Here is a 22,674-nt window from a genome sequence, read left to right as displayed (position 1 = left end):
AGAAAACAACTTGTCAGGGACTCACAGGGCAGCAAGCTGGCTGCATCTTTCACTGGGCTTGTGTTTCAGCAAAATGTGATTGAGAACTCACACAGAATTTGGTCTCACTGGTAACAGTGGACATTTCTGTAATGGCTTTTATGATAATTATATTCTGATATGCAATCATAAAACAGAAATCCACAAGGCTGGTGTGTCAGTAAATTAAACATGCAATATTTTCTCTCTCTTGCTCTCTCTCTCTTTTTAATTTTGAATATTTATTTCCTGGCAAATCCCTCGCTAAAGGAGATCGCATGTAGCAATACAAAAGAGAATCTCTATTGAGCCAGGAACCTTTCAATGTGTCATAGGATAAAAAAACATCCTAATTAAAATATGAAGAGTTTTGAAAAGGGACAAGATTATTTTTAATGAGATAAATGTAACAAAAGCACCAGAACACAGCATATGTGCATGTGACATAGTACACAGTATTCGAGCTGCTCAGAAATCCTGACAGGGTTGCTAGAGTACTGCAAGCTGTGTGGATAAATCTTCACAATACTGTGGAATTTATCATTGCCTACACAGGGGGAATGAGACAAATCAACTACTTGGGCAAAAGCAATAGAAAAATCATATTTAGTCCCTGTCAAGTAAAGTCCAGTGTGCTGTAGTACAGAAAGTTTTTTAATCTTTTCATTTCTTTCAGGATTGAATAATTGTATTTTTGACACACGCTGTCTAAATATCAGTCTTTCAGGAAATGTCAGGTTCTTTCTGCAACATGTTCCTTCCCATTTGATACAATACCACCCCCACCCCCCCCCCCCCTTTTCACCTGAGGCTGTCTCCATCTCTCCATCTGAAATGGAATTATGCCATCTGCTGGGGCGCCAAAGCAGAATAAAAAATAATTTCCAGAAAGCAGAATGCAATGCAGAAATAAATAAATAAATAAATAAAAAAGGAACATTCTCTTACTCGTACAAAGGAACCCAGGATTGCTAGAGATTTATGTTATGTAAAAGCCCACCTTACTGGAAAAGAGATGCAGATAAAAAAGACAGAGCCATCCCTAATATACATATTAGCTCATTATAGATATTAATACATAATGCACTATATTTTAAAAATACATTTGTTTATGTATCACTTTAAGCACATGAGTAAATTCCAGTATTCAGCTGCCTTTCACAGAATCTCAGAATGGCCAAGGTTTGAAGGGACCTCTGAAGATCCTCTAGTCCAACCCCCCTGCCAAGCTGGATCACCTAAAGTGCATTGCACAGGATGGCATCCAGGCAGGTTTTGAATATCCCCAGAGAAGGAGACTCCACAAACTCTCTGGGCAACTTGTCCCAGTGCTCTGTCACCCTCACTGTAAAGTGACCCCTCTCATATTCAGCCAGAACCTCCTGTGATTCAGTTTGTGTCCATTGCCTCTTGTCCTGTCACTGGGAACAACTGAGAAGAGACTGGATCCATCCTCTTGACACCCTCCCCTCATATATTTATGCACATTGAGTGGTCTCCCCTCAGTCTTCTCTTTTGCAGGCTAAACAGGCCCAGTTCTCTCATCCTGTCCTTGTATGACGGGTGCTGCAGTCCCCTAATTATCTTCAAAGCTCTCCTCTGGACTCACTCCAGTAGTTCCATGTCCCTCTGGTACTGAGGAGCCCAGAACTGGACACAATACTCCAGGTGTGGCCTCACCAGGCCTGAGTAGAGGGGGCGGGAATCACCTGCCTTGACCTGCTGGCAACACTTTTCCTAATTCACCCCAGAATACTGTTCTTCTTGTCCACAAGGGCACACTGCTGGCTCATGGTCAGCCTGCTGTCCCCCAGGACTCCCAGATCCCTCTCTGCAGAGCAGCACTCCAGCAGGCCAGCCCCCAGCCTGTACTGGTGCTTGGGGTTATTCCTCCTTAGGTGCAAGACCCTGTACTTTCCCTTGTTGAACTCCATGAGGTTCCTCTTGGCCCAACTCTCCAGCCTGTCCAGGTCCTTCTGAATGGCAGCACAGACGTCTGGGGCATCAGCCATTCCTCCTTTCAAACTTAGTCAAAACATTTTCAAATATGTACATTGTTTTACATGAAGAAACAACTTCCTACTTAGTCTTGTAATGAATCTACAATGGCATGAATTTTACAGTCAAAATATTCTGACTCATTGGTTATGACCATTTACTAAGAATGATAAAGTTATTTTTGTAATTAACTTTAGAAAATACCTGTGTAAATTCTGTTTCTTTATTAAAATATTAACAGTTTCCTTTTTGCCTTTTTTCCAGTGGTCAATTATGATTAGTAGTTCTCCATTGCCTTATTGTTTTGCTAGAGTAAAAGCATTTTCCTGACCTTCACTTGATGGGGTAAATATCTGCTCTGTGGCAATAAAGCTATGATATAATTATTTCATTCAGTCATCTGCTTCCTCTGTTTTGCAGTTTAACATTTCAGGAACAGCAGGGTTTAATTGCATGTCCTCTTAATACAAAATCTGATAGCTCTTTGCATATCAAATCTAACATTTCTTATGCTACAGTCACACTTTTATCAGTTTATTGGCAGATTTCCAGGCATTTAATCAAATTCCTTACAAGTCCACAACAGATACTTGGGTTTGTCTATTTCCTGCAAACCTAACTCTCTCACATGGTGGTCAAGGTTGGTTTCCAGCCCACTCTCATTTAACATTTCAGTGCTGTATTAATTTTTCTCTGAATGTAGGAAATAATGCAAAAGAGAGTCTGCTACCCCAAATCAGCAGGCAGTCTAGTACAGCCAAATGCAGAACATTTGCATACAAATGTGTACATCTAGGTGCATTCCTTGATGAGGAATTACATCATGAAAATAGTAACAGGTTACATTCATGGTGGATTATCAACAAGCTGGTTCACTAACAAGACAGAGCTGGAGCAGTAGAAAATTTACTGGACTTGTCCTAATTCTGCAGATAGTGGGACCATGCCTGAAATATGATGCTAATTGCTAAATATCTCAAGGGAAAATTGGGAAATATTTTGAAGCAAAAAAATAGTTTAGAAAACCTGTTGAATGATTTAGCAAAGTCTGTAGCATTAACAGGTGGGTGCTTTGAACCTTAACCTGGTTAACAAAATGTTTGTGTTTGGAGGGACAGATTCTTAACTTTTTCACATCCTTTTATGGGTAATTGTGGACAGAACACAATCTAAGAATAAAAAGAAAGGTGTCAATTTTTGGTCAGAGAGCAGCTATTGGACATATTTTACAGGTGCTTTCATTATTCTATTAATTGCAGGCACTGAGAATTAAGATTCACAGATCTAAAGGGTAGATTAACCTCTGCAAAGTATATTTTATTCAAATTTCAGTTGAGGCAGACATTAATCACAGAAGACATACAGAAACACTTAAAAATGTTGATAGACATTTAGAACTTTGGTTTTTAATTTTAAAGCTATAATAATAAGACTTTCCACTTTGGAAATAACACAGCTAGCTGATGAATGTCATCTGAAATATAAATCCTTTGAAATATCAATCTATAATGGGAAACCTGTCAGATTTTTAATTACAGGGCTGCAAAAGCCAGTCAGCATTACAGTACAGTACCATTGTATCACAGAACAGAAGTCACAGGAATGCTTTTTGCCAGCTGTTGCCACGGAGAAGAGATCCCTGTCTAAATGAGGGCAAATCATGGTTTGTCCAGATTAGGGAATTTGCAGTGCCACAATTACATCAATAAAGCTCCAGATACTTAATGTTTTTGCCTAGCACAGGCAGTACAAGCTCTGTCTTAAGCAACTGCAGAGCATTCAAGACCAGAGCTAATACCCTGTGGTTCCTGGCAAACCCTTGCTTTTCTGTGCCAGTCACTCCTGTTACCCATTCTGTGTGAAAATAGAGAAATATTAGAGGGCAAGCGTGAAGGAGGTCAACTGCTAAAAGCTTCTCTTCTGGGGACACAGAGGGATGCAATGCATATGCTGAAGCTGGTATACACTGAACCTGTGATATATAATAGATTTCAACAGAGGAAGACTCAGCACAAGCAATGCTAGCTGATCTGAATATCCTGTCATCTTCCACATAATTAAACACAAATAATTACACAAATAATTACATTGTAAATACTTATAATAATAATAATAATAATAATAATTATTATTATTATTATTTAATCTCTTTGAAAGTGTAGCACTGAAGGAGTAGCATTCACTGCAGAAGTTACACTCACATCCACTAAAATATTAATACCTTGCTTTTTAAGAGAAATGCAATGCTGTGATTACAAACATCTCTGAACAAGAAACATGAACATGGTAAAGAAGTCAGCAAGGGGCCTATTTAGTATATCACCATACACAGAGTCAAAAGTCTTTGTAGAAAGCCACAGCTAAAAGACCTTGCAGAGGGAAACCAACCTCCCTAGGGTGTCATGCAAAATCCCTTGCAACATTTCTGTGCCCCTTGGCTGACATTTGTGTTACACACTGAAGTGGTTCTGTACCCTGTGCTCAGCTATTGGTAGAGCTGTGGGCTTCTTCCCTTCTCCCTGCTGTGCACCTTGGTAGAAGCTCCATCCGAATGCTAGCTGTGTGTGTGTGTTGGGTCCCTGGGTCCCTCTGGGGTTGGTCTGTGACCATGGCTTTACAAGACAAAAAAGGGATACTGGAAAGATGATGCAGCATAGGAAGTCTCTAGCAAGGCACTCGTCTGACACTAGCACATATGTTACTGATGTATATGCTCCCTGGCATCCCTTCCTGTACCTCCACATGATGGGGAGAATGGTGCTGGTGAGGAGCAGGAGCTGAGAGCCCCTCAGGGCCCTGCAGATGGCCATGTCTTAGTAGACATGAGCCGGCTCAAGTCTTAGTAGTTTGCCAGCATTCCACTTCCAGCATCCCACCACACCTCCCAGCTCATGTGGAGTCTACAAAAGATGAATTTTAGCAGTCTGGGCATTCAGTTACCTGAAAAATGGGACAATGAGTGTCATGGAACCACCACTTGTGGCCAATTTTCCACAGCAGTGAGTAAGCACAAGACAGTGAGGTGAGAACATAGGTCTTATCTGAGCTCTGCTGTAAGCTGGCTTCAAGACTGTGCAATTCCTTCTGTCTATGCCTCAGTTTCCTTACCTTTTGTAAATTTTTTCTGAACCACTGATTAAAAGTACTTGTAAGCATTCAGGAATATTTAGTAATCAGTATATTTGGCTATATAACTGAAGCATAAGCATTCAAATATGTTCCTCTAACTACAGAGGGAGAAGAAATTAAATTAATTAAAGAAAAGGGAAAAAGAGATTTACATCATCTTTGACAGTTTTGTTTTGTCTGCAATAATCTCTCAGCCTTTACTTTCAGAGGGAAAAAGAACTACTTGAGTGCTGTCTTGGTTCAGATCACAGAACCCCTCAGAGGCCTAATGTACTCAGACTAAATTATTATTATTCATTGTTGTGTCTGACTTTAATGTTGTTATGGTATTTTCATTACCCTTTTTTTCCTTCTGTTATACATTAGGCATATTATATCTCAATTCAATGCTAAACTGCTATAATACTTGAAATAAAATGTCCTCCTCTCATTTAGTTGCAGTCTCTGATGTGTTTTATATTTATATAATTGTGATTTTTGACATAGTAACTAGACATATTTTGTATTCTGTCAGGAACCACACCCTGTAAAATAAAGTGAACACAACCAGAATTTCCGAGCCATGTCACCTTTTACAAAGGGGAAATGCAATATGACATCTGGTGACTAACCTCAAACAGTTCTACCACAACAATGATTAGATTCTTTCCTTCTAGCTTTCCTAATGTTGACCTAATTACAAAATGCTTAATGTGAGTCAAATTTGTCCTCAGCTTGTTTAAATTTCAAGGACAAATCTTCTAAACATCTCTACTTTTCACGTTAAACTGGCTGACCTTTTTCTTCTTCTTACTAATAGGGTGCTGAGAAAATTTTACTAATGAATGAATCTGGGGAACTGCAGGATCTCTTAACCAAAATTGAGGTAACTATTTCTGCAAATAATCACAGTGAATGTACATTGAATACTTGCAATTGAGAACATTTTTCTGAATGGATTCCCTTTCTTCTGTTATCTTTCTTGTTATCTGTCTTCTTCCTTTTCTTCTTTCTTCTTTCTTCTTTCTTCTTTCTTCTTTCTCCTTTCTCCTTTCTTCTTTCTTCTTCTTTCTTCTCTATTCCTTCTCTTTATTCTCTTTATTCTTCGTTTATTTCTCTTTATTCTTTGTTTATTTCTCTTTATTCTTTTCTTTATTATTTCTTCTCTATTAGTTCTTCCTCTGTTATTCTTTCTTCTGTTATATAATGATCCCAAATGCTGGTTTGTTTTTTGCTCTTTGAATGAATGATATCACAGTATCACAGCCTATTAAGTTTGAGAAAACTCAGTGATAACATGAAACCCAAATGTCCACCTACTATATTTTTTCTTATTTGCCACAGCGAGAAAGGCAGGTAATTTTCACGTTCCTAGAACTTTTGACAACACCTTTGATATTTAATCTTCACCATGTCCCAAAGGATTCAAGCCTCTTGTGTGGATGCTGACCCACTTTCTCTGTGCCACAGTGAACATGCTGTTCATGCACATCTCCTGCATTCTGGTTAGACCTGAAAGTGGACATCTAGAAAATCTGAGCAAAGTTGGAAGTTTTCAGTCACACCAATTTACACAAAATTACACAGACCTCACATTACAGATTGTTATGCCTTTCTCCAGCTCTTAGTTTGCCTTGTTAGTTCAAGTACTTTGGGGCTTATTTGTCTTTAGTTTTGAACATTTGATATACTCTCCCTGAGGACTCGGTCTCAGTGCAAGACTGCTCCAACTTGTGCATTCTTAGCTATCTTACTTAGCTTTCTACATGAAAAGGTTGCTATTTATAAGCATAAGAAGTAATAACGAGTTGAATTATTACAATATTATCTTAAAAAGTTGAGATTAATTACAATAATGTCCAATGAAGTAAACTTCCATCTTAAATTATGAATGACGTGCACTCCCAAGATAGAAGAGAACAAAAACATTACATTATATTCTTCTAAACATTGTCCCTGGAGAAGTTAACAGTAAAAGGAGTTGTATGTCCAGTGAAGAAGAATGGCAAATTTATGAACTACAGTACAAAACAAACAAACAAACAATAATAATAAAAAATCCGATACTATTATACTGCATTTCTATTTGTTTTGTCCCTCAAAAATTTCCCATATAACTTTGATCTTCGTTTGACAGATGTATATATCGCATAATCTGTTAGTCATGCTGTGTCTTCTGCTAACCTATAAGGATAAGCTAATGGACAAACATGCCAAGCACATGGCAAGAAAGATTAACGGAAATGTTTTGCAAATCTATTAAGAAAAAATCTATCTTAGAGAGATTTGCACTACAGCTCCTGTGCAGCAGCCCAAATACTGTTGTAGCAACAGTACTGACAAGTGAAATAAGTAGAAAGCTACTTCTACATTACAATAAAGATTCAGAACAGAAAGATACACCAACATGACAGCAGCAGCAAGTATGATGCTGCAGGTGCATCATACCTCTGTTAGAGCCTATACTATCCTTACTACAACAACCCACAAGCCCTGCTGGGCGTAATGTGCACTTTGAAATCTGCATTTCACCTAATCAAACCCATGTGAAAATAAGTTTTTGTAGATTATGAGTCAGATTTTCTACTACATCAAACTGACATGGACTTCAAAGCAGCTGAAATGACTTACATCAGCTAAGACTCTTTCCTTTCATCTTATACTCTTTTTTTTTTTTTTTTTTTTTCCCTAATGTTTATCTAAGTTGTCAACAGATGAATGCTGGTTTTAATAACTTTGCAGCAATCTCTTCAGTTTTCTCAATGATGCTTAAAAAAGGGCTATGTTAGTTCTACATATTTTAGTATGCTTTGGTAACATTTTTTGACTAATATTTTCAGTGGTGTATGATTCCTCAGAGCAACGCTAACAGGAATTTTATGGATTACCCTTCTTCCTTTATAAATAAATCTACAAAGACTTTACTCAACAGCACAATATTAAAGCTAAATATCTGTGCTGTGGTAACTACTGGTCTACTTTTCATTTATTTGGTACAGAACTTTCAAGCAACCACTAAATAAATTAGCAATATTTTCAGTAACTGTAACTTAAAAATGTCTTCAAAATATCTTCCTGTGTTCTCAATCATCTTTAATCCATCACAAAGTAGAGTTAAACTACTGTTTTACTCATGAAATAAGAAAATTGAGGGAGCCCAAGTATTTCCTGCAGCAGTTTTCTCCAGGTATAACTGCTGAATGTTAATGATCTTTCTCTTTCCTACTTAAAGCTTCAGCATTCTACACCCGTAAATTTGAATACCTCACTTATTTCCTAAAGCACTCCTTGTCAGAAACTATGATTTGCTTTTTTTGATATGATCAGCTCTAACTGTAATAGGAACAACATATTCATCATGAGCATGTACAAATGATAAAAGTACTCATATCTTAACATATAACATAGAAAAATGTAACATCAACATAAACTGCCTGGAGTTCAGAATCAATCAATTGCAATACCTGTTAGAATTGATCTAGGTCTAAGACTACATCAGTGTAATGTATGCAAGGATCACTTAGCCAGCTCTTTTGACAACTATCAACACAGGCTTCTGAGGTGTAATGTGACTGATGATCCCACAGTGAGCATTTCTAACCATTGCATGTGGGTCCATACAGAGGCAGACGTATGGGTCATCTGTGATGGTATACCACGGGGTGGGGAAGTGGATGTTTCTCACGACAGAAACCTAAATGTGTTTCTGAGAAGCTGTCCTGGAACCTTCTTTGTCCTAGAGATATGACTGTTGAGGAGGTAACATTGTGATCTTTCTTACTTTCTTCTTTGAGCAGAGAGTCCAGCACCCTCATGAGTGCCTCTCTTGCGGGGGCTTTGGATTCCTTCCGTGCTCAGTGTGCCATGGGAGCAAGATGTCTGTGTTTCGGAACTGCTTTACGGACTCATTCAAAGCCCTCAAGTGTACTGCTTGCAATGAGAATGGGCTACAGCGCTGCAGGAGCTGTGCAGGCTAAGAATGGCATTTCCACATGTGCAAACTCATTTTACTGTACTGCAGCAGTTTGTAATATGATTTTTTTTTTTTAAATGAATCTGTTTATCTAACTCAGTCAATAAAAATCAATTTATAGTATACTTCTGCTGGTTTGATTATTGAAGCCATTTAAACATGACCGTATCATGAATCTTGAAGTGTATGTTTCTACAGTCTTTATAGAGAGATTTGTTGTCTACTGAACGTAGGGTATTATCAGCCACTTGGGTGTGAATTCTTCCTTTTTTTTTACATACAGAACAATGAATAATAGTGATCTAGTGAGAACACATGATAGCTTTATAAATTGCATGGAAATTTCTGATCAGGCTGCTGTTATGTTTCAAGGGCTGGTCTATGCCCTAAGTATGGCTTGCAAAAAATTCTCTTCTGAAACTTTGTTTCTTGATTTCCCTTATCTGAATCAACAAAAAAAGAACTTTTCCTCCACTTTCATTCCACTTACTATATCTAGAGGTAGTAGTTAGTGATGAGCTGGAGAAGTTGGACTAATATATTTTTGAACTTTTGAATATAGAAGGCTTATGTGTATTCTATGAGATATTAAATGTGCAGGCTTGAAAGTGCTATAAGAACCTACTGCTCTTCTAGCTTCTATAGTGAGGCTCAGAGGGAGCATCTGGATCTTCTGCATAACATGAGAGAGATTATATTTTCTAAAGAGAACATCCAAAAAACTTGGCAACACCACAGCTATAAAACTGAATTGTGGATGTGTTTAACTGAGTGTATGTGGAAGAAATTAAAAAAAAAAAAAAAAAAAAAAAAGAAAGAAAGAAAGAAAGAAAAGAAAATACGGTTCCCTTTACAGTTCCCTTCTTGTGTTTAATACCATCCTGTAACCTTTATTTCTGGCAAATATTGCAGTCCACACTGGTGTAGTAGGGAATGAAATATAACACAAAGAAGAATACTGATTCTTAGAACCATCATTTCTCTTGCACGAAACCTTATTTTTTTAAGATGTTAACATATTGTGGCTCTAGGGGGTGAGAGTATTCATGGTAGCTAATACCAGACCTCACATGACATAAACAAATGTGTTCTTGAGGGAAATTATTTTTGAAGAGAATGCTAGTGTATTTGTGATTTTTTAATTCCACAGTCTTTATCCTGGATAGACATTTACCTGATGGCATAAATCATGTCACCATTCTTCCACTGAAGTACTACATGGCTAAATTGTTATAACAGATAAGAGTATGGTTAAAATTTTCATTGAAACTAAATTCTTCATCACTCTGGAGTAAGGGTTTGAAGCTGTTTTCCTCACCTCTCAGGGGATGAGAGAATTCATTCTCTTAAGAGTGAGATGAATAAATTAAATCCAGTTCATTCCATGGCCCAGGGGGCATGTAAGAAACCTAGAGAGACTATCCAAGCCTAGGCATTACTGTTAGAAGTAACAGAGACATTTCACTCCTACAAGCAAAGATGAGATAGAACTATTATGGATTTTTGAAGAAGAAATGATGAAAGCAAAATGTCATGTTTTTTAGAATATTTTTAAGAAACTAGAAGATAACATTATAAAACCACAGGACAAGTAATGATCATAAGTAGAGAATTCCTCAGGCACTATTTTTTCAAGAAGCCTATGAAAATTTTCCAGTACTAGAAACACTCTTGTGTTTTGTTTTGTTTTGTTTTCTTTTCTTTTCTTTTGTCATCAGATGAATTACCAGCCTTTTCTCTCCAGCTATATTTTCCTTGTAACAGCCTGCATGAAAACCAAAACCAGATAATAATTTGTTGCAAGAGGATGCTTTTACTACATGGTTTGCTGTCTTTGCTAGAGCTTTAGGTCTGGTTCCTCAGCTCACTCCAATCAACCTAGAAGCACTGAGGTCAATGAAGACAAGATTTCCAAGATTTCCAAGGCAAGTCCAGGAGCCAGAAAAAGTCAACAGCAAGAGCATCATTTCAGGGGTATGATACTTTCTGGTGTAAGAGATGTATTGGGCAGCTAGTAATATGACTTTTATGCCAGTATGAGAATAGAGAAGGAGTGTATTTCTGTTGTGATTAGAATTAGCATAGCATCTTTGATTCCAAGGAGTTAACAGTAGTCTCCTCTGATATAACAAATAAGACTCAGTTGCATCTTTGCACAAGAAATTTTCTTTTTTAAAACACGTCAAGCTTGTTTCTGGCCCCCTGCTACACTGAGGTAAGGAACCATGTAGATGTTCTTTGGCTGACAGCTCAGCATATTAACATATATGAGAGCAAGTAACAGAATAAGGTAATCCCTAGGCTGTCTGTATTGCAAAAATAATCTTTTTTAATCCTGAGAAAGATAAAGGTTTGGAGTTCTCAGTCCTGTAGCCTCCATCATGTTTTTCAGTGGCTTTGCATCCCTCATACTGATATGCTACAGCCATCAGGTGGCCTGGCTTTATCAGGATTCATGCCACAACATAATGTAAATCATTGATTTTACTATAAAATTAATTTCTCATTTCCCTATTTCATGAGCTCTGGTTACTCTTTCTTGTCATGAAAATTAAACAAAAAACAGAAATTGAAATGCTGCAGGGAGATGGCTTCCACACTAGAACCACTTGAAATCTCACATTCCCAAACTTCATGGATAAACTAAAGCTGTCCCATGGCAAAGGCTCCTACTGACTGAAATATAAAGGTATTGTTTCAGATATGAGCAACAAAGACTCTGCCACTACTGCTTTGGAGATTGTATATATCATTCTAAGTAATTGGCCTGACAAATATGATGTTGCAGTATACATACATATATACAGTATATATAAATTGACCATCAGATTACACACATTTTTGTGGCTTCAGGACATTTTTAAAAGAAGAAAAATTTTGAACTAATTGCCTAAATAAAGAAACTTAAAAAGAAATAAAAAGGGGTGCTTAGAAGAGAGGGGAAAACAAAACAGAGCTGACCTATGTTCCCATTTCTAAAGTTTGCTGACCCCAAACACAGTTCTCTCAAATTAATTAAAATTATTCTAGTGATTTAAACACCTGTTTGATTGGGTCTAGCTTATCCTTTACTAGTGAAACACTGCAAGAAACTGAATTACCAAATTAACTCCGTACAGTACATAGTATAAATGTCTCTTAAAATAATGCATTGTATCTTGAAGCCCTCCATGTTGTTCACTCTGTGAGTTAAATTTTTGCATGCAGGAAATCATACTTATGCATGAAAGGAGTCTGATAGGTCTTTGTACTGGGTCTGGCTGGGATGGAGTTAACTTTCCCTGCATCAGTCCATACTGTGCTGTTCTCTGCACTTGTAGCTAGAACAGCACTGGTATCACACCAGTGTTGTGTCTATTGCTGAGCAATACTGACACAGCATCAGGATTCCCTCTAATACCCCCAGAGCCAGCAGGCTGGTGGGGAGCAAGAGGTGAGGAAAGAACACCCACAGGCAGCTGACCTAGACCAACCAATGGGATATTCTATACCATGTGGCATCACACTCAGTCATAAAAGGTGGAAAAAGGAAGAAAAGGTGTGTGTGGGGGTGAACTCCTGTGAAAATGTCTGTCCTCCTGAACTATGTTGAGGCCCTGTTTCAAGGATGTGGTCAAATATTGCTTGTTGGTGGGAAGTAGACAGTAATTCCTTTCCTCTGCACTTTCATGCAGCCTTTGTTTGACCTTTTTCCTTTCCCTCTTTCCTTTGTTCCTTTAGTTAAATTATTTAATTAATGATAAATTTCCCTTAATAGTTATTTTTCCTTTAATTAAATTATCCTTATCTCAACCCATGAGTTGTTCTTTTCCTTTTCTTCTTCCCCTTCTCTTCTGAGGAGAGGGAGTGAGGGGTTGTGATGGAGTGATGGAGTTCAGCTGCCCATCTGGGTTAAATCACAACAATCTTGAAACGTGAGAAACTAATTCTGCTGTAAGTAAACTTGTATTTGAAGAAAGCTTTCTACTTTTGATGTCAGTGACACATGAAAAAACAATCAACAAATTCCTGAGAGGTTTGTGTTTTTATTAATGAAAGTAAGAAATGAATTTTACTGAGTTGGTTTTCACAGTTTTTGTGAGAAAATTCATAATGGTAGACACTTTGGTTACCTTTTCCAGCTATTGCCTTTTTATTATTGCATTAAATTTAACTTTATTCACTTAGCCTTAGATACATTATTTGATCACAAAAGCATTCAACAGGGAACATTTATGCCCTAAATAATTTATGAAGGAGAAGAATTTAGATTGCTTAGCTTACTTTAAATAATTTAGAGATGATAGTAAAAGACATAGTAATCCAACAATAATTTAAAAAGTAGAAATTATTAGAAATAAATCTTTTTATTTAATCCAATTTTTCTTCCTTCTTCCATTAATTTGCTTAGGGGTGATGAATCAGGAAATAATTACGTTAGACGGAAAGGGCTGTAAAAAAAACTTGCAGATTAAGCTTCTTCTAGCTTATCAACTCTACTTTGAAAAATTGCTTTAGAATGTGTTAGAAGAATTATGAAATCCAATAAGTTCTCCACTCAAGAAGATCCACACTATAATACAACATATAATGCCTGCCATTTTTCTCTTTGAGGTCTCCTAATTTTTCCCCTGAAGGAAGGATCATCTTTTTGAAAGCAAAGGTTTATTTAAAAAAAAAAAAAGATTAGACATTAAGTACAAGAAAAGTTATTATAGTTTACTGACCTGAAATTTGAAAGTATATATAAAATAAATATTTTTCAGGGCAATGCCCTCTAGTAGGTGACAAAGAGTTATACTTTGATATGGAGGAAAAAAGCAGTTGTGAGTTCTCAAAATGAGCAAGGATTTTATGATCACTCAGAAAGGCTGACTGTAGCTGTTATTTTTATTATTGATCACGATCTGTTCAAAATAAACAAATAATGATCAGTAGAAAATCATCAAATCATCATTTAAATGTCAACATTCATAAAACTATCACTTAAAATTTGCTGGTTTATCACATTAAATCTGGGGGATACCCTCTTGACTGTCAAATACAAAAGAAATTCCCTTCTAATCTCAGTTCAGTTAAATTATGAATGTGTGAGGATGACAAATCTATGAAGCATCATCTAAATCTGAGTACTTTGTTTTATTCTAGCTTCAAGACAACTGGACTTTAAAGTTCTTTAGTCTTACCACAAAAGTTCATTTGTGCATTAGTTTTCCTCATCCAAAGACAACTGGGAATAGCACAGTAAGAGAGAGATATTATACTTCAACAAAATCCACCAGATCTGTGGGATGATATATTTATGCTAAAGTTTATGCATCAATAGGGCTGAACTGGCAACTTGCGCTTTCTACTGCCTCAGGGGTCTAGTCAGACAGACAGGACATAAAATCAATACCTCAGTCTGCACATTTATAGGACTCAGCAAAAACTTGTCTTTTTATTTTTTTTATTTTTAAATATAAGCACAAATATAATAAGCAGTCATCGTCATTACTCATGTCTTTGGGATATTGCAATCATTGCATTTAGTATTATAGGAAAATCATGCTGCCTCTCATTGCAGACTGATGGTAATATACAGTAAGTTTTGCCTGTCATCATAATCACAAAAAAATTTCCATGTATGCTATCAAACAATAAAACTGCATTTTTAAACATAAGTAGAATATTATTATTGTTATTCCATACATTGTTAAGATCTCAGGAATACTGACAAAGAGAAATATGTCAGAAGATTTAGGCTATAGTTCTCTTCCCTAGTGTTTTGAGACACCTGTGCAGAATTTTGCAACAGGCGTCCTTGATGTTTGATAGAGTCCTCTTCCAATATCTCCTGGCAATGCACACAGTGCACCCAGACAGCTGGTGTTATGCTTTCTTTTTCCATGTCTCATGTTCTTTTACCAGTTTGGGACATAATGAGCCTAAACTTGTCATTTTTTTCTCACATTATCAACTAAATGTTCACATCCTGTGTCAAAAAAGAACTAGCAATAAAATTCTCTCCTCTCTTTATAGCCACTATAGCTGGTCTTCCAGCACATACTTTGTGAGCAATATGGTTTGAAAAACCCTATAATATTTTTCTGTATTTATTCTCCCCTCTTTTATCTGGTCTATGATGGTAATAACTCTTTCCTATTGCAGCTTGTGCATCTTACAGAGCATCTTGTGTTCAATAATGTCAAATATGTCACACTGCACTTTGCACTTACCTACAGCCAACTCAGTATAGCTACTTATTATATGATTTATAGCCTCAGAGTATAGCCACAAATCCTATTGTCCCATCTTGGAGCTTTCCTACCACCTGCCTATGCTGTTCTATAACTTATGGTGCAGAATATTTTACTATACCATAACTCAGTTTTACAGTTTGATCCCACATTCACACATTTCATCTTCTCTTCCTCAGACGGCTTGTTCATCCTGTTTAATAGAAATAGTTTATTCCATCCTGTTATGCCAAATTCACAACTGGTGTCAGGCTTTGTCCTCCACTCATCCTGACTTTGGTAGGGGTATTAACCAGTATTAACCTCTTCTAACCAACTGTCTATCCAGTGTACACCTGCAGAGCAAAAGTGCTCAAGAGTGGAGAAGATCCCTTTTTCCCTTTCCCTTTCCCTTTCCCTTTCCCTTTCCCTTTCCCTTTCCCTTTCCCTTTCCCTTTCCCTTTCCCTTTCCCTTTCCCTTTCCCTTTCCCTTTCCCTTTCCCTCTCCTCTCCTCTCCTCTCCTCTCCTCCCCAGCTTAACTTCATAGCAGGATTTATTTTCAAGAGTTTTATCAAAATGACTTTTTTTTTTTTTTTTTCCATTATGGAATTTCATATTGATAACAGTAACAATTACTAACTGATAACGGAATTCCTGTCTGTGGATCTGAAAGTATTTCATAAACAGTGAAAATCATCACAGCAATTCTGAATGAAGAGTGAGATTTAGTATCCCTGTTTTAGCATCCTGGCTTGCCTCAGAGGCAATGAGGGAGAAAAAATTAATCTGAATCGCCAGACAAAAGCAATCTTTGCTAATGCTCATATTCATGTAGAGGTTATTAGGCAGAAATTGTAATACACTAAGTCTTCTGTCCCCTAAATAGTTCCTTTGAAGGATTCAGCTACCCCTCCCCCCCTCCCCATCCTTTTTTTTTTTTTTTAAAAAAAAAAAAAAGAGTATAGAGCTTGCCAAAAGTTTGCTATCTGAAAAGCTAGAAGTTTCTGAGTTTTCTAATTTCCTTCCTCAGTTCATGCTGTTAGATACCCGGAAATGCCATGCTCTTAGATACCTGGAAATAATTAAATTGTTAAAAATATCTATAGCACGACTGTCTTAACATTTAAAATCTGATTGTGTACAAAAAATCATATATATTGTAAATTGAAAAGCTTTGTGTTGTAAGTGTGCTACCTAACTCTGATCAGGCAATTCACCATGTCATCACTGTTCATTAGAAACAGACATCAATTGTAATTTACTGGTAGCAAGTTTGGTAATGTTTTCTCATATTTATGGGTATTTGATTCTTTCTATTACTATTAATATTTTCAGCAGTCATTACACTCAGTGTTTTATATGGCAGTACAAAAGGATCATATCATGTCTGCAGAAACAAGGATTCATGCTTCATACTGAGAGAAGTCACAAGAAGTTTTTGGAAAGCTTTTTTGTTTCTGAACATTTGTGATTGTGATTAATAATCTGCAGTTGAAATAGGATAGTTGACTATGGATTTTTTTCTTTTTGTAATTTATCACATATATATAAGAATTTTTAAACACTGTTTCTATGGACAAAATATGGAAAAATGTCTTATCCACAAAGAACAACTACTACACTAATTGCAAAAGAAAAAGCTAATGATGATACATGTATTAGCTGGATACTTCATCTAATTAAAAGAAAAATAACAACCACCCTTCATGGATGTTTGTGTGTTTTGCTGTTAAATGTATCAATCAAATTGAGATTATTAACTAAATACAATTTACCTTCCTACTCTTATGAACTTTTGTTCTAGAGCTTGATATGTGTGCAATCTGTTCAGAATGCTTTTTCTTAATTGAAAGGAGATTATGAAAAGCTGAGATAATATTTACAAGTAACATCAGTGGCTGAAAAAACAAAACAAAACAAACAAAAAACAACAAAAACCCACCACAAAACAGCTAAAAACAAAACTCAGAGTAATAAAGCCCCATTTTCTTCCTTTGTTTCTGAAGGAAATAATACAAATGCTTGTCCCATTGTTCCCAGCAATTAACAAGTTATCCTGTTCACAAGCATTCCTCACTGACACTTTCAGTCCTGCATGAGACACAATGGACTGCAGCAGAGGCTTTGGATGCCACATTATGCCACTTGTACCTCCATGCCTGCTCCAGCCCCCTGGTAGGATGGCACACAGAGCATATTCGATGCAGTAGCACCTGTGTATTGGATGCAGTAGTACTGCTAGTGCACCTCCATGTATAGGCCAAAATCTGCATTGTAGCCAGGAAAATGCATCCAATCTTAGATAATGCTGTTGTAATTCACAAAATAAACTTAACTTTTATGTTACACAGCCCAAATTTGATAACCATGTTTTTTAAAATATTTTTTGTGTGTGTGTGTGTAACACTTTTGAAGTAACTTATTCTGTTAATGTTTCATTTTATATGATCTGTTTTAAGGCTAGAAGTTGTTACTAGTAAATGTATACAGACCTATGGCTAAGACAATGTATTTCAAATAAGATGTAAACATTTCTGTTCACATCTAAAAATATAAAGGAAATTTAAAAGCCATCTATCTTAAGCGTTCTGTTTAGAATGAAAGACTGGATTTCTGCAGTTATACTTTCTTAATAATTATGTCTTTGTTTCAGAAAGATGGAGCAGAAGAATGTTTTCTTCTATTTAAAAGATACATTTAATGACTAGAGGTGTGTATAATTAATTGACAGATATTTATTAATGACATTATATGCTGGAGAGAGAAGTGTACTGTTTCAGTATAGTTCAGTGTGAAACAAAGAAAGAAAGAGCTAAGGTGAACTCATTTAAAATGTTCTAATACCTAAGCAAACAATAGCATATTGATTGTTTGATACCTAAACAATCAGTGATCCAGTGATCACAGATAAAGTAATTCTATTAATTTGTCTTGTAGTATAGAATATAACCTCGTAATAATAACTACCAAGGTGTCTCTATATACATACATTTATATGCTTAATTTTATTTAAATAACAGTTATGTCCTCTGACTCCCGCTCTCACAATTTTAGATTCCATAACCCAGAGATTGAATTAGAAAAAATTGTTTTGCTTCTGGGAAAATTTCCCTACTTTCAACCCTACATCCTAGCACAGTGTTTTCTCTTCCAGCATATTCTCAGAGGTATAATCTGAGAACATCCTTCAAAGACCTCACATGTTCTCCCCTGTACTCCTGGAAAGATCTTTTTTTATATTTTATTGTGTCTGCTAGCTTCTCAGATTTTCTTTTATGGAAATTTTTCAGTTATTTTCTTTCTTTCATAACAAGGAGTCTTGAATTGTTCACAGAGATTTGAGTTTTCCCTTATCAAAAGAAATTAAAAAAAAAGAGGCAACACTACTGGTCTGTGCAAAGGGAGAATAATTTCACATAGACTTATTCCTCCTTGAAGAGGAAATTATAACAATTTTTTGCAATCACGTCTAATTTGTTGTTTGCTGGACATTTTCACATTCTTGCAGGCGGATCTTGCTACACTGAACATTTTCTCTTTGAAGCACACTATCTAAGTTATATCTTATTCCTTCATTTCTTGGCCAGTTCCTCTTATGTGTACTAATTTAATTTCTATTTTCTACTGTGACAGTAATCAACCTAATATAATTAAATAAGCAAAAAATCTGTGTCTTATATAGCAATTATATTGTGCGACTGTTACATTACTAATGGTTAGAATAATAAAAAAGATATTTTGATACATAGCATTACTGGAAACACAGTTTTCTAGAGTAAGTGAGGAGGGGATTTCTTCCTTCTTTTAGAAGTAATTGATTATTTATATATTTATTTTCTAATAACAGGGAAGTTAGCCTGATTAAATCCACCAGGACTATATAACAAATGGAAATTATTGTCTCAATCAAAAGACGGTGATCATATGATGGTATTAAATGTACATAGAAACTAAAAGCAATCCCCAAAATAGTATTTAAGTAGTGCTGATGTATAACTTCACTAAAGAATTCAGAAAGATCTAAGATGGCACCGTGGTCTCATGTTACCTGTAATAAAGAATGGGCTGACTTGCGCTCTAGCATTAACTGTGAAGGTCTTTTCTCTGTTTTTTTTTTTTTTTTTTTTTTTCCTGCCCTTACCCAACTGGTTAAGGAGTGTGACAAATCAGAGTAGACATTGACACTGTGAGACCTGTAGCAGAAAAAATAGTGAGACGCTGTAGTTTCTTTTACTTATACTTTCTGGACTTTTGGGGAGCTTCAGGCAAGTTGAGGATTTTCAACACTGACCTTATGTTGCAAATATCTTTGTATTACTGAAGGATATTCTCTACAGCAATTGAACTCATAAATGTATTTTTAGAATAGATTTTTGTCAGCACTGATTTCTTAAAAAAAAAAATAAAATGGATTTGCTACTGTAATAGCTATAGATACGGCTGGGACCAGAAAATATTACCTAGATATATTCAAGGTTATCTGATCTGGAGGTAGTCAGGTAGTCATTTGAGGGTCTATTTTTACTTCTTTGGGAAAGGACATGAAATCCTGAAAAAATATTGCTGGAAAATGGCAGACTGCCCATAGCAGTCATGGAAAGGGAACACGTCTTCCTGACTGAATGCAACAGAAATTGTGGTGCAGCAAAACGGATGCTGAAGGACTTCTGGAGTCCCTTTAAAGAAATTGATATTAGAAGCAGAAGTGCAGAAGTGTTATTTAATTTAGGGAAAATAGTGATACCTTTGAGAAACAAAGAGCAGCCAAGAAACATCATTGCTTTTCTCTAACCTTGCTTAATGATACTTCTGTATAAATGATGTAAATAATACATAGATTGTTGTAAATGAGAAACATCATGAACAGGACTGAACAGACAGTGAGAACAGACTTGTTTTGAAAGAGATGGTGTGGATTTCATGTTCCTGATGAAAACTAGATGTTAGTTTTTAATGTACCTATCTTACTCCAAGAGTTTTGGTCCCTCTAATTTTAGCTGCTCGAAGCTCATGATTTAAGTGCATATCATATAAAGCTCATGATTTACGTGCATATCACATATCATGAGAGATCAGTTAGATGAATTGACTGAATTTTATTGATGTGATGGGGGAAATTCCTGTTGTGAGGATTCATGGTGATCCAGGACAATAGCTTAGATTCCAAAACTGTGAGAAGTATACTGGTCTCAGCTTGGACCTTGACAATTTTGACACAGATTTATTATAGAGCTCGATGTGAACCAGGACATTTAAAAATATATTGGAGTTTTGGCTAATTTTTCATCCTCAGAGATAATGTGGTATACAAATCAGGCAACGGAGGAAAATATTGTTCTGTTTCTTTATCCCTGAAAAATTGTTAACGAACCAAGTTTTTGAAGTAAAGTTGTAAAGTCTCCTTATTCTTCTCTAGATATGAGGAATAATAAACAGAATTTTACAAATAAAGAAGTACAAAATTTAGATTGCTTCTTCAATGACTTCCTAGATTCTTGGACCAAGTAAAGAATGTAGACGTGTCCAAGTTTTTGTCTATTCTTGTATGCAATAGGCATTATTCATTTTAGAGTTCAGAATATCTTTTTAGAAACTAATCTTCATCTCACAAGAAAAACAAACAAACCTTTGGATTTGTATCAAAATTGTCATGAACTTGAATCTTGTCATGTTATCCCAGCATCATACAAAGTTATATTCTTCAGCAGCAATCTCATTAAAAAGGTGTAAGATTTCTACCCTCCACCACTGTGTTATGAGATGAATTGCAAGTTTGCTTACAAGAAAACCGAGGTTGTAGATATTCTTCCACAAATTCCAAAAGATCAAATTTTGTTTTGGAATTTGCAATAGACACTGCAATTAAAAAGGCTTGAAGGAAGTTAAAAAAAAAAAAAAAAAGCAAAACACAAACTACCTGAGAAACTTCAAATCATAAAACTCAAGCTGCTATTTACTTCTCAATTCTTCAGTCTGAATAGACAAATCCAAAGCACAGCTGCTGAGTGCCATTGACACCTCCTGAAATGCTGAGAGGGGTCAGGAACTCCCAGAAGAATTCCTAAGTGAGCATGTAAGATAGCTGAAGTGCTTTCCTTTGATTTCCTACCACTGTACTGAATTATGATTAAGATGGGAAGAAGATGCAATTGATCTCCATCCTGTCTTTGACCAAGAAAGCACACAGTAATGTGGTACATGGAATTATAGCCAAAAGCTGCTATATATTGTTTGTGCTCTGAACTTTCACATCACAATGGCAGCTGTTTCTGAAAATGTGAAATACCCTGTTTGTAATATCAGCAGTGAACTGCAGGGATTAGAAGAATTTTCAATAAAGAGAACGATATAGTAGGAAACAGTGATACCACAACGTTGATGAAAACAATGGAACCAGAATCTGGAGCACAGCAGAAAAAAAACATTCTTTCTAGTATCATTGTAAATCAGAACCTGTCAGAGTAGGTAGAAGTCCATGTGGGATATGCTATATATTACAAGAGAACCAGTGTGCCAAAAGCATTTTATTATCAGCAGTTTTATGAGATACCAGGAGTAATTCAAAATGGTTAGGAAGCTCCTTAATGACCCTATTGTTTACACATTGGGCAAAATTTGTAGTCACACTGAGAGAACTAGTGATATGCCATTATATAGTGTTACAATATTTTCTTGTCATATTATTTCCTTTCCTGACCACATAATAATAATAATATTAATAATAACAACAACAATAATAAATATGATATATAATATAATGGATAATATATCATAATATATAATGTATATAATTGTAGTGGGTTTACGTGGCAAAGTTTTGGTAGCAGGGGGCTATAGGGGTGGTTTCTGTGAGAAAGATCTAGAAGCTGTCCCATGTTTGGGAAGGGCCCCATTGTTTTCCAGATCTGAGCCAATAAGCGATGTTGTTTTGTGCCTCTGTGAGAGCATATTTAAGACAGGGAAGAAAACGCTGTGCCACACAGCAGCTGGGAGGGAGAGAGCAGTGAGGAACAGCCTTGCAGGCACCAAGGTCAGTGTAGAAGGAGGGATAGAGGTGCTCCAGGTGCTGGAGCAGAAGTCCCCTGCGGCCTGTGGTGAGGACCATGGTGAAGCAGGATGTCCCCCTGCAGCCCATGGAGTACCATGGTGGAGCAGGGTTCCACACTGCAGCCCGTGGAGGAGACCACGGTGGAGCAGGTGGCCCTGCACTGATGGAGGCTGCCGCCTGTGGAAGACCCCTGCTGGAGCAGATTCTGGGCTGGACCTGTAGCCCGTGGAGAGGAGACCACGCAGGAGCAGGTGACCCGGCAGGAGCTGCTGCCCGTAGGGGAGCCAGGTTGGAGCAGTTTTCTCCTGAGGGATGGACCACATGGTACGGA

General features: G+C 36.5%; 1 protein-coding gene across 1 annotated transcript in view; it reads left to right on the top strand.

The window, feature by feature from the left end:
- Nucleotides 1-9,101, top strand: part of GRXCR1 (glutaredoxin and cysteine rich domain containing 1) — a gene marked incomplete at both ends in the record, with an annotated part of 37,718 nt that extends 28,617 nt beyond the window's left edge. Inside the window, 2 exons of the mRNA XM_082758636.1 lie at nucleotides 5,945-6,010; nucleotides 8,922-9,101. Of these exons, the coding sequence (XP_082614762.1) occupies nucleotides 5,945-6,010; nucleotides 8,922-9,101 (246 nt within the window). The remainder of the gene's footprint in view (nucleotides 1-5,944; nucleotides 6,011-8,921) is intronic.
- Between the last annotated feature and the right edge of the window lie 13,573 nt (nucleotides 9,102-22,674).

The sequence above is a fragment of the Aythya marila genome (genome assembly GCF_965140915.1).
Source record: "Aythya marila genome assembly, chromosome: 4".
Classification (NCBI taxonomy): Eukaryota; Metazoa; Chordata; class Aves; order Anseriformes; family Anatidae; genus Aythya; species Aythya marila.
Note: the sequence above shows the minus strand (reverse complement) of the source record. Positions and strands in the feature narration are given on the sequence as shown.